This window comes from Dipodomys spectabilis, unplaced genomic scaffold (genome assembly GCF_019054845.1).
Source record: "Dipodomys spectabilis isolate Male_0828 unplaced genomic scaffold, ASM1905484v1 ptg000157l, whole genome shotgun sequence".
Lineage (NCBI taxonomy): Eukaryota > Metazoa > Chordata > Mammalia > Rodentia > Heteromyidae > Dipodomys > Dipodomys spectabilis.
Genome location: NW_024870834.1, coordinates 15,765,964 through 15,778,841, shown reverse-complemented (window position 1 = coordinate 15,778,841; position 12,878 = coordinate 15,765,964). Strand labels below are relative to the sequence as shown.

General features: G+C 44.5%; 1 protein-coding gene across 11 annotated transcripts in view; it reads left to right on the top strand.

Annotated features, from left to right (window-relative positions):
* The window catches only part of Nrxn3 (neurexin 3), a 1,519,933-nt gene that overhangs the window by 971,015 nt on the left and 536,040 nt on the right, over window positions 1-12,878 (top strand). For 5 of the 11 annotated variants that reach the window (XM_042692583.1, XM_042692587.1, XM_042692586.1 and 2 more), the window contains exon 1: window positions 5,415-5,691. The exons of the other annotated variants lie outside the window; for them this stretch is intronic. In XM_042692583.1, coding sequence (XP_042548517.1) covers window positions 5,415-5,691 — 277 coding nt within the window. Of the gene's footprint in view, window positions 1-5,414; window positions 5,692-12,878 lie in introns of those variants that run through there. 11 annotated transcript variants of the gene reach the window in all.

The window sequence follows — 12,878 nt, the reverse complement described above, 5'->3', positions numbered from 1 at the left end:
AGGGGTTACAATTACATGGGCAAGATAATGAGTACATTTCTTATCACACATTGTTGCCTCCTCCTTTGTTTCCCCTTCCCATCCCTTCCCATCCTCCCCTCCGTCCCCCCCCCCCGAATCCTCCCCCCCCCCCACATACACACCAAAGTTGTAATGTTCGTTTTTCAACATAACGACTTGTTGCAATGGGTCCACCTGTATCCCTATTTAAACTATTTTTTTTCTTAGTTTGGATTTTATGAAAGGGGGTTATTTAAGTAGGGCAAAGCTTGGTTTATCCAATGAAATTTTAATTTTCTATTACTGAGTAGGCTGAGGTCTAAGACTCACAGTTTCAGAACCAGCCTGGGCAGACAAGTCTGTGAGACTCCTATCACTAAAATAAGCGAAGAGCTAGACATGGAGGTGTGGCATGGGAGGAAGAGCACACCATGATGGAAAAAGCCAAGCAGAAGTGTGAGGCCCTCATCCAAGCCCTACTATCAGGGGGGAAAAAAAGACCATAAAAACATACCAATTTTCGGTTTTGAATCTCTTAGCATAACATTCCTATTTCTCTTCTTGCTTATCTTTAAGGCATTCATTTATCATCATCCTTTATCTGTATACTTGATGCCCAAGTGTCCTCATGGAAAGGATCCAATAGACAGGAGAGGAGGAGCTTTGGGCAATGACCATCATCCTTAAATCCTTCAACTGGCATGCTAGCTGCAGGCGGTCTTTAGAAGATAGTTCTAGAAAGAAAAGTCTTAAGTATACATGTATGTGTGTGCCTGCATGTACATGTGAATGTGTGTCTGACATATTCATTACCTCAACCTTAATATAGACTAATAGACTGGAAAAGAATGAGAATTAGAAATTTCAATAGCAATCTATTCAACATATGAAAAAATAACAGTGTTTTAAATGGGAGAAGGGCATGTACTTTATTTGGCTTGCGGAGGGGGCGGGGGTGGGGATAACTTTGTGGAGTGGTTATATAAAAAAATCTTGGTCTTCTGTGTTTTCTCTGAATAGTGTCCTCAAAATTCAACAGTGTCCACATAGGGAAACTGTCTCATTGAGACTCACCGCTACTTCTTTTGACATTTTTTTGAAAAGTAAATAAATGATAAGTGTGACAAGTAAAATGAATAGTTCCAGCTGTGACACACTCCAGCAGCACTTGCAGATTTTGTACCGCATTAAGGATTTATTTTCACTTTTTTTTTTTTGGCCTAGCAGAGATTTAACAAGAAGGTCCATCTAAGCTTTCCATACTTCCTGAGATGATGTCAAAACAGTCTGCAAAACTCAGTGCCAATTTGAAATACGAACAGTAAGTAGATAGGTCTTCTACATGTCACCCCTGGAGAGCTTGTCTCTTGGGATCAATGTCACTAAAGCCAGAAAAACGGGTCAGCAAAAGCAATGGTATGAGAGCATATGAGTCTAAGATTGGCTAATGGTTCTTAGAAGTCCTTTACCCAGCATTTACTGAGATCCTGAAATGTACCACCCTTTTTCTACACAAGCAGGAAGTCAGGAAGAACATGCCAAAGACAGCCATGGAGGAGCTTACCCTCTCTTTTAAAAAGATATATGACAAACCCCACATACAATGAAACCATTTCAGAAAGTAGAGAGTGATGCCAAAGAACTGAAGAGTGTCAGTAGCTATTCAGAAGTTATTCACATGAATTCCAGAGAGGCTCTCTGAGGAAGCGATATTTGAAATGCTGGGGTCAGGTGGAAATCTTGGGACATGCCTTCCATAAGAACAGTTGGGTAATCAAGTGTGCACAGACAAGAGGAAGATGAGTGTCTACTTTTATGATAGACAAGAAGAGGAAGAAAATATTTGATGCTCAACAGGGATTTAAAGTTAAAAAATAACATTTTACAGGAAAAAAGAAATAAGCAAGTTTATCTCCACCTGGGTCAAAAAAAGATCTAGGCATGTTCAATGCACAGAAAGATCTAGGCCAGGTGCCTGTGGCTCATACCTATAATCTTAGTTACCCAGGAGCCCGAAATCTGAGGACTGAGGTTTGAAGCCAGTGCAGGCAGGAAAATTAGTGAGATTCTGATCTCCAGTTAACCAGCTAAAAGCCAGAAGTGGAGCTTTGGCTCAAGGGGTAGAGCACTAGTCTTTGGCAAAAAAGCTAAGAGACAGTGCCAGGACCTTGGGTTAAATTCCAGTATAAGTATGAGGAAAGGAGAGAGGAAAGGAAGGAGGGAGGGAAGAGGAGGGGGAAAAGAAGGAAGGAAGGAAAGAAGGGAGGGAGGGAAAAAGAAAGGAAGGAAAGATGGAAGGAAAGAAGGGAGGAAGATAGAACTGGAGTTGAGGGTGGAGACTATGGGGTAACTAGCAGGAGAGAGAGATCAAGAGTTAGGCACAAACCAGGTCATCTAGGTTTCTTCAAGATTACAAGATAGAAATCAGAAGTTTGAAGTAAAATGTGGAGCCTTCTGCAGCACTAAATCAAGAAGCGGCTGAGGTGAACAGGAATTATCTGGAGACAGGATATTTAAGACAATATATCCTTCTCCTAACCAGTCACAGTATAAAACCTACTGGAAGTTTTAACTTCTTTTCCTCGTCAACAAAGGGACCAGCTGCTCTTTGTGAGGTGTGTTGCCACAAGCAACTGTGTCTATGCTGTCTCATTCAAAATCCCCAATCACCTCATGAGGGAGGTATTAGCCACACTTGAACTGAGGAGGAAACTGAGTCGCCAGTGTCCGCATACCCCTCTCACCCTTGCTGGGTCGTTCCTGAGTGCAGGCTGCTGGTTTAAGACATTGCCCGTTTCTAGGCCTCTACCCAAAGGTACAAAGAAGGCCTTGTGAGTGGGGGTGGCTTTCCTGGAGAATGCTGGGTCACAGATGGCCCTGGCTCTGAGAGGCAGGGCTGTAAGCATGACTCTGCACCATTTATCACGGGCAGCATGTACCTGCAAAAGAACATCCATTTCAGAAGCACGATCCCAAGTCACTACCATAAATTCAGAAATGACTTGATATTTGACCTTGAAGATAAATCATCTGTAGGTTTAGTATCTCTCTCTTTGGAGAGACATAAAGCGACTCTCTTTACCTCTCCTTGAGGTGTCCCAGGGATGGAGAATTCTGTCTTCCTCTGTTCTTGGTCCACATTCAGGAGTTTAAAATGAGCGAGATATATAATATGGGCTATGTACACCTTTTAAATAAAAACACACTACATAAATATAATGTAAATGTGAAGGAGCTAGTGAATAGTCCCACAGCCTCTCCCACTGTCTCTTCCTCCCAAAGCAAGGTGAGTGTGCAGGTAGAATCTGCCCTTTGGTGTGCTTTTCCCACTCATCAGGTGTAAGGGGGGAGAAGTGGGAGGCTGGCTGGTCCAGAATGTCACCAGTTCCCTGGCAGAGCCTGGACTCAATCACCTCCTGGAGTCACAGATGGCCCTGACAGCTGCCGCCACTTGAAGACTTTGCCCTGCAGGTTCAGCCCTGGGTGTAAACACCATGCTGTCTGTCCTTGGTGCCCAGTGCCTGGGGAGGCTTCACCCACCTGGGGTCAGCGCTTTCCCCAGCCAGGAGTCCAGCTTAGGCTAAGTAAGCATCCATCTGTCTTCCGCAGGCAGAGGTGGGTTGGGACCCTCTCTCTCTCTTTTCCTCTTGTGAATCTCAGGGTTTCCAGGTGTCCCAACCCATCACCTTCGGGAGTCCCTGGACCCCATGTTTTCTTTAGAGATCCGGGAGCCCGGCCTTGGGCCGGTGGATAAGAGCCCTGCCTCGCTGTCCAGGCAGCCACCAGGCAGGGAGGAGCTAGTTTGCGGTGGGGGGGGGGGGGGTGCCTTGGCACCTGCAGCAGTCGGGGTGGGGTGGGGGGAAGGGGTTGCTCCCGCTGATTTAGGGCAGTTGTTTTTGGTTTTGTTTGTGAATTTCTCTTGTGGGGCTACTTGTCCACCGCCGGCCTATTTCTTCCCCAACATTGTAAAAGGCGCCTTCACCGGGCGAGTTTGGAGAGGAGCCAGGAGAAGCAGATAAGAAAGCGCAGCATCTGTGTGGGGCAGGCGGCGTGGGGGAGAGGTGAGAAGCCGGCATTCACCGTGGTGCGGGAGCCCCGCGCGCGAACCCAGGGCCGGAGAGCGCGTGGCTGGGCGGGCAGGCAAGGGCTGCGGGCAGGCAGACCAGTGGGTGGACCGGTGGCGCGCGCGCGTCGTTCCCGAGCCGTACTTGAATGGGGAGGGCCGGGATCCCCGCGGCTCGGCCCCTCCTTCCTCCCCCGAGCCAGCCAGTCCCTCGGCAGAGCGCTCGGGCTGCACTGATTTGCTCTCCCCGGTGCGCTATTTGCATAGGACTTGCCCATTTGTGAATTTGGATCTCTCCCCCTCCCCACCGCCCCCCCTTCCATCCAACTCCACCGCTTCACTTCACCTGTGCCTCCGGCTTTCCACCCCCCCACACTCCCACACCCCCCCCACCACTGGCACGTTGCACTTTGCCGGAGACCATCAAACCTCTTGGCCACCTCCGCCGGGGCCTGCGGGACACCTCCGTCTCCGGCCCTCCCTGATTGCGCCAACCCACCCAACCTCCCTCTCTGCCTCGGCGAAGCCACGCTCATCTTTTCCCTCTGGGTCCTTCTTACTCTCTTTCCTCTGGCTGCTGCTGCTGCTGCTGCTGCTGCTTTCCTGTACCGGTTGGGAGCCCGGGAAGCAGGCGGCTGCTCCGTGGCGCCGCGTGGCGCTCCTCCAGACCCGGCAGGGTTAACTGCCTCGCGGACCTCCAGCCAGGCTCCCCGGAACACGAGCAACTCTTCTACCTGCATCACCCTTTTTCTTCTTCTGTATTTTTCCTGCGGGTCAGTTCTGCATTGCATCTCACCGAAGTGGAAACGAGAGGAACAAAATAAATAAAATGTCCAAAGTCCTCGGATGTTGGATAAACTAGCTTGAACGCTTTTTCTTCCTTCTTCCCCACCTCTCCCTTCTCTTCCTTTCCAACCTTTCCAGGAGAGTGCAGTGAAGTCATCAGACTCTGGGGTGCCCAGCGACCGGGGAGCGCTGCTCTTTCCTGGACCTGTGTCACTGCGTCCTGGGCAGGAGGTTGGTTTGTCACACCTGGGCGACTCTGGCAGCTTAAATTTTCAGCTCTGGGAAAAGGAGACTTTGCTTTTCTTCTTCTTTTGAAAAAAAATCATTTTTTTTCTCCTTCTTCCTCCCTTTTATTGTTTGGTAATTTTTTTTAAACTGGATTCATCATTGTCTTGAAAGCTTCCTATCGCTTCCCTCTCGCCCCCCACCCCCGCCCCCACCCCACCCCACCAAGCGGGGGCTACTTTTCCTCCTGCGACGATGGGCCCCTGGGCATCATGAACTTCCTGATTCCTCGCTGGCTGGAATTTAAACTGCCCATCTGCAGTGGTCCAGTGCGTTGACCATGCACCTGAGAATCCACGCGAGACGGAGCCCTCCACGCCGGCCGGCCTGGACCCTGGGGATCTGGTCCCTCTTCTGGGGATGTATCGTCAGCTCTGTGTGGAGTTCATCTAACGTAGCTTCATCTTCGTCGTCCTCCTCTTCCTCTTCCTCCTCCTCCTCCTCCTCCTCCACACCGGGGTCTCACTCTCCGCAGGAACACCATTTCCACGGCAGCAAGCATCACTCAGTGCCTATTTCTATCTATCGCTCCCCTGTATCCCTTCGAGGAGGGCACGGTGGGTCTCTCTGCTCTTTATCCTTTTAATTGGGGGCGTAGCAACTCCGTAACCCACTTCGTCTTCTTTCAGGGTAGTGTCAGGGGTGGGAAACGCATAACAATGGAAATGTGCTAATGATGTGCATGGAGAAAGACAGTTTCCACTTGCTCGTGAAGAGTTGTGTTTTTCTACTCTCTGCACCCCACTTTTTCTCCCAAGGCTCCCTCATTCATAGCAGCAGCAGAAACACCACCCACTCCGTTCCCCCCACCTTCCGCTCCCCTCTTCCCATGGCAGTAACTTCTCAGACAAATCCGGATGCTACACTTCTGGGAAATCATTCATTCACCTTGCTTTCACCCTTTCCTGTCTCTGGTCTAGTTGTGGAGCTAGTTGTGGAGGGATCGCGGGTGGCATACTCATCCTTCGGTCGTTAGCCTGAAGTTGATTAAACTGCTGTAAAGTTCTCTATGTGGCTAAGGTCAAGAGAGAGAGTAACTAAGTCTATAAAGGCAGGAAATATTATTAATAGGCTTGCCTATTATTTGTTCGCTATGGTAGCTTTCTGTTTGTCCATATGTCTGATGAGAAAAACTGAGCTATCCCTAAAACTTGTGTATTTCCTATTGCTAACTACTCAAGAGGAAGCAATATGCAAGAGCAGGCTAAGTCCATTTTATAATTTATCCCAGTGTAAAAGATAGTAATTTTGATTGCACACTTATGTAAATGAGGGTGTATTTTTTTAATTCAATTAAAGAGCATGAATGAGCTTGTTCACACAACACAGACATGGCATATTTTGCTTTCAACAGCTCTCTTTGCATGGCTATTGAAGGAAGAGACTGGTGATTCTTAAAAAAAAAAAAAAAAAAATGTGTTCCACCCTGAGCAGGCTGTCTGAAAAGGCGATGTCTGCCGCGAAGGTAGAAGCCTGCCTGCTGTCGTAAACTGTTTCTAAGAAGGGAGCTTCACTGTTTGTTTACTATGCACTCCGTTCTGATAGCAAGAGGAAGGCGAAGACTGGGAGAGGCAGCGGGAGCAGAGCTGCCCTCCAGCCAGCAGGAGTGCCAGCGGCCCGGGGGAGCTCTGCCCTCCCCAGTATTTTGAAGACCCTCCGCGGGCAGATCCCAGTGGGAAAGTGGGAAAGTGGGTTCTTCCCCCGGCCTCCTCGCTAGGGGTTATCACTCAGTGCTGTCTGGTGAAGGGGAAACACATTGAGGAAATGCCAGCACACTCTGACACTTCTTGCCTCTCTCTTTAAATTGTATTTGATGGAATGTCAAGCAGCGCAGGGCTTTGTAGGGTTGGTGGGGAAGATTAGTGGGAAGGAGGGACTGCTTAAAATGCTTGATCCTGACTAGGTTGCTGGGGTGGGGGTGGGGTTCCTGTGACTCCTGCTGCGTCTGGTATAGCCTCTTTCTGGTAGAAGAACAACCACCCCTAAAACCTAGGAATGAGCCACATTCAGAGAGGGGGGGGAGAGAGAGAGAGAGAGGAGAGAGAGAGGAGAGGGAGAGAGAGAGCAGTTTCAAGGGAAACATAGCTCCTACGGGGGTGGGCAAGTGGGGGGCTGGGGGGGATACATGGGAGAGGGTGTAGGAAAGAAAAGGGGAGGTGGGAGAAGCCAGACTGACTACTACTAATAACCATAATTATACACAGAAATGCTCAGTGATAATTAGCTAAATTTTGCTAATTAGTGTAAATGATCAGCAGGGAGATGAAGATTACACATTAGTTAGAGGTTACAGGCTGGCAGGGTCTTGCTGTTTTATTTATTTATTTTTTAAATTTAGGATGCAAACAGTTAAAAGCAGCTACTAGTAAGCAACGGAATTTGCAGAACAGAATGTGTCCTGATGGTTCCTAAGCCTTTCCACCTCCTTCTTTTCTAACTTTCATTCCTCTTCCTCTTTACTATCCATCTCTTCTTCTCCCCCCCCCCCCCCACCTTCTCCTTTTTCTCTTCCTTCTCTTTCATCTAAGGAGATTGAGTCTTGTACTGGTTAACATGATTCTTCTCTACTTACTTTATTTTGTGAAGGATTGGGTTGCTTCATATCCTCTAACCCTTGTTTGACTGCTTCCCAGTTTAGGGTCTCATTAGCCCACCACTGATATGATTCAGTGTGATAGAGAAGGAGAATAAAGTAAGCAAATGGCCAGAGATTGTAGAAAAGAAGCAGCAGTGAACAAGATGTCATGCTCTCTAGCTCTTTGGTACATCCCAGCTGTGACTTTTTGCCTTTTTGTTTTTTTAACCAAAAGGACCCAGATCCCATGAAGATTTGCTAAGGAACCTCTCACTCTTAGGGTAACTTGTTTCCCCCTGTTCAAAGACAAAAAGGTCTAGTTAATAGCAATTTAAAAAATGTTTTGGGTGGATGTGTTCGCAGGCATAGCACCCTGTCTCTGATGATTGCTACTAATGGTTTACTGTTAGCCTCATTCCCCAGTCTTTGCCATATTGTGTTCCCTTCATTTTGGTATAAAACAACAATTCCTTTTCATTCCATAATATAATATAAATATAATAATTAATAATAATATATCCTTGTTTTCCTCACTCTACATAATAATAATAATAACTAATTATAAATAGCCTTGCTTTCCTTGCTCACTTCCTGAGCAAGGAAAGAGCTGCTGCTCATCAGTTTTGCCACTATCATACCTTCTACCATTTAGCCGTATAGAGGAATAAGAGTATTAACTGGAGTGTTGAGATTTTACCCACATTTTCACCCTTGGTGAAATCAGCACCCTTGGTGCTGATCTTTAACAAATTGATTATGTTATAGATTTGCTCATGGCCTGTCTGGGACAGCTAGAAGGATGCTGAACTCTTCTATAAATTGGGAAGAAATCAAAAAACACCTCCCCAGGATCACCCAAATGCTCTCATGTTGAGATAGTGTTTCAGAATAGCATTAATCCTCTTATTTACAAGAACTTCTTATCCCTCTCTTCATTATTTAGAGCCTTTTCTTAGTTATCCTCTTGTGTTCACTACCACTCACCAGTCACTCAGTTAACACTTCCTGAGTACTTTGTAAGTGCTAGGTTTTGTGTGAGTAAGTGGGGGAATAGTTTAGGAAGCCTCTTGATCACTGTAACTGATAAGTGTTTTAGTATTCATAAAAGTAGTTGGTGAATAATGACCCAGATTCCAAGTGAAGTCAATTAATGTAAAATCTCAATATCCTCTGTAAGTATCTATTTGTGTTCTTCTGTTACTCAGAAATTCTTTACATATTATTTTTCATACTAGGGTTTGTTTCCATACTTAAATGCCATGTTTATCAAAGTGCGAGGTAGTAGTGATTTGTTTAGTGGTGGAGAACACATCCATAGTAACATGTATTTGTATCCTAGCCTTTGGCTTCATAAGGGTGTTTTGTACATTTTTCCCTTCTAATTATTCTCTTTCTCACACCTTTAGGAACTCCAGTATACTTCTGCTTGAATAGTGCTTTAATAGTTACCGTTTTAAAAGCAGCAGTGTCTGAGGCTCCCAGATTTTGTGTATCTTATATTTTATCCTTCACCATAGCTGACATTCCTAACTCCTAGATATTTAAGAGTATTTGATGGCTATATAGAATCATTAGGAAGTTTAACCTCAAAAGGAAACATGCATTAATACATTTAGGGGAAGACCTCTTAATTAGAAACTTGGTGGACAGAGAAAGAGAGAGAGAGAGAGAGTTGGGGGAGGGGGAGAGATGGACTGACTTGGGGACACAAAAGTCCAAGCTAGCTTAGTAGAAGTGTGTGTGTGTGTGTGTGTGTGTGTGTGTGTGTGTGTGTGTGTGTGTGTGTGTTGGGTTCTCACTTGTGATGTATGAGCCAGGAGTTTTTAGAAAACATCCCACTGCTCATTCCTTTTCACAGAGAACCTCCCCTCCCATCTGAAATCTTCCCAGCCACTGGGAAGATGATTCTGATCTACTGAGCACTTTATTCTGCTCTGCCAGCTGCTTTCTTTCTTGGGAATCAGTATGCTGAATAATTCAGAGTGTTGGTTGACAGATAAAATGATAAGATTTATATGTCTTTGGCCTTGGTGATGAATTAATTAAGTTGTTTTTTCCTTTTTTCCTTTATATGCATTGTTTTTTTTTTTCTCTCCTGTAAAATGTGCTGGCAAGTAGGGGATCTGGAAATGAGCTTGTTCTTGTAAGACTTTTAGAGGAGGATTATAATATCCTAGTGGAAATATTTTTTTTTCAGAGTTTTCAACATGGTCATTGTACAAGGTGAAGGTAGAGCTGCCTTATCAGGGAGAGGAAATGAGATATTCATAAAATAGTTCCTCAGGGGGAGGGGGGAATAAAACCCTCTACTCACTAATCATGCATAGAATTCCTCAGAAGAATTTGATTCATTTAGATTGAATCTGGAAGAGATTATAATACAGTTTAGCTTTCACTTTCGAGAATTAATTTATTGGATCTCAAAAAGTTTGCTTCTGTGAATGATCCTAGAGGGAGGCAAATTTCTGAAAACAAACTTTGAACTTTTTTCTCCTTTTTTTATCATTAGTTAAGGTTGCTGTAACAAAATACCATAGACTGATTTGTTTATACCTAAACACTTATTTTGTCATGGCTCTGGAGGATAGAAGGCCAAGAGCAAAATGTTAACAAGGTTGATTATCTTTTGACCCCACCCCCACCCCTGTTTATAGATGCCCATTTTCTCCCTGTGTCTTTACATTGACTTTCCTCTGGTTGCATGTAGCATTGCTGTCTTTCTCTCTAAGTTTTCTTCATCAGACTGGATTGGGACACACTCTGACAGCCACATTTTATCTTAGGCAGGTCCTTTTTCTAAACATAGCTTTTTTTTTCTTTTTTCTTTTTCTTTTTTTTTTTTTTTTTAATTTAATACTGAGGATCAGGGCTTTCCCGTAGGAATTTGGGAGCACACCCATAATGTTTCTTGTCACTCCCAGGACCTAGCCTAATCATTGGGAAAGTAGTAAAGCTGCACTATTGTGTCAATCATTTCTGTTAAACTCAGACCTGCAGAATGGCAGCATAAAGCCACAGAAACAGTGGCAGCAATTTACAAAAATCTTAAGGTGGTGCCTCAGGAAGAAACATTCTATTTACATATATGGGGGAAACAAGGAGAATAGATTTAGCTAAAACTTAGGCTTTCGGGTTTTGTTTTATTTTTTTTTTCCAGCTGAACTTCTGTGTCCAGTCCTGGATGTGCATGTAGATAAGTCTGTTTGACACCGATGTGTGCCTTAAAAAAAAAAGAAACAACACAAAAAACAGTCTAATGTCCATTCCCTGGACCTTACCTAGACCTGCCGTAGAACCTTGCTCCCATCCCCAATCACTTCTTTTGTGACCTACAGTTGCTCATTCTTTTCCTTTTCTAAGGCACACACCACCAATGCTTTTCCCTAGTCATCCCTAAGTAGAGAAAAAACAGGTTAGCTAAGTGTAGACAGCCACTCTTTTTGGCAGTTAAAAAAAAATACAGCCTTAAAAAGAGAATATGTTTTCTATTTGGTTTAAATCTGTCTTAAAATGTGAACCTGAAGTAGCTTGTCTACTGCAGAACAGAATCACCACTGAGGAACTATGTTGTGAATTATAAATTTTGTCTTTTAATAATCCCCAAATTTATAAATTGCAGTGCTGATTGTATCTCACCTTTGTAAAATTTCCCCATATAAATCTCATCTCCATTAAACAATCCATATTGTTTAGTGAAAGATTAAAAGCCCTTCAAAATCTGTCACCAGCTAGCCTGTGCCAGTCTTATTGTTCTTTCCCAGTTGTCCAACACGTACATCACTATCCCCTTTTTCCTTCTTCCCTCCTTCCCTTCTCCTTCTGCCCTCCCTCCCTCCCTTCCTTTTTCCCTCCCTTGTTCTTCTGCCCTCCCTCCCTCCCTCCCTCCTTTCCTCCATCCCTTCCTTTTTCCCTCCCTCCCTTTCTTCCTTCCTCCCTTCCTCCTTCCCTCCTCCTTCTGACCTTCCTCTCTCCCTCCCTCCCTTCCTTCCTTCCTCCCTCTTCCTCCTGTCCTTCCTCCCTCCCTCCCTCCCTTCCTTCCTTCCTTCCTTCCTTCCTTCCTTCCTTCCTTCCTTCCTTCCTTCCTTCCTTCTTTCTTTTCTTCTTCCCACCCTCCTTTCTTCTCCCACCTCACTGTCTCTGTCTCTGTCTCTGTCTCTGTCTCTCTCTCTCTGTCCAGATGCTTCTGAAATAACATTTGTGGTAATGTGTTGATGAGCATCACAGGTGCATGAAAATGGAGTTTTAATGGAAATTTGCTGATGATTAGGTGGAGATAGGACAAATCATCCACAGGATTTAGAGTGTGTGTATCTGTGCCCATCACTTGGCTTGACTAAAGACTATCTCTATGTCTTCCTCTTTAAACTAGGAATGGTGAGGGTGATACCGCATAGGCACAGAATTGTATGGAAGATTACACAGCAGGTGCTTTGTAGATTATAAATCGTGCTATGCAAGTCAACTATTTTATGAGAAATATTTTAATGACAAGGCTGCCCTCTTCCAATTCCTTGTAGATAGTGGAAGGCGTTTACTGTTGAATGTTTGCTGGCTGATGGTGTGGTTAAATAACATGTGTCTACAGTCCTCATTTTTCTATCTACAGCCACACATTTTGCCTTCAAGGAAGTTACTTTACTTTATGTAAACAAGGTACTAATTCTTTGGGAAAATGTAGATGACAAATCTTAATGAGTATTTTCTTGTTTATGTACTAGAAGACTATAGCACAAGAAAAAAATAAGACAGCTTTTGACTGATGAGAACTGTCTCCTCTGGTAGAATTCTGTGCCTGGGAAATTTAAGGAAGGGTAATCAAATTGTAACAAACCACTTAGAAAGCTTGGAGGTCTTTTGAAATATAAATGAAGGCATTCTAAGAAATATACTAAGGCTATTTTGGGAATTCAAAATTTGTAATAAATCTGTGTAGAAGTCAAACATTTCTATGCTGAGTACCCATTGGAGACAAAGTTTTGGTTTAGTTCATACTAGGAAGTAACAACTACTCTCTCTCTCTCTCTCTTTTTTTAAGGACAAATGTCTTCAGATCTGGGGGAAAAAAGGAAAAAAGAGAGAAAGCCTCAGTTAATGCCACTTTTTGTATTTTTTACTATCTGGGGCTCAAAGGCTATAGAGTAGATAGGAGCATATTATTATACCAGAACC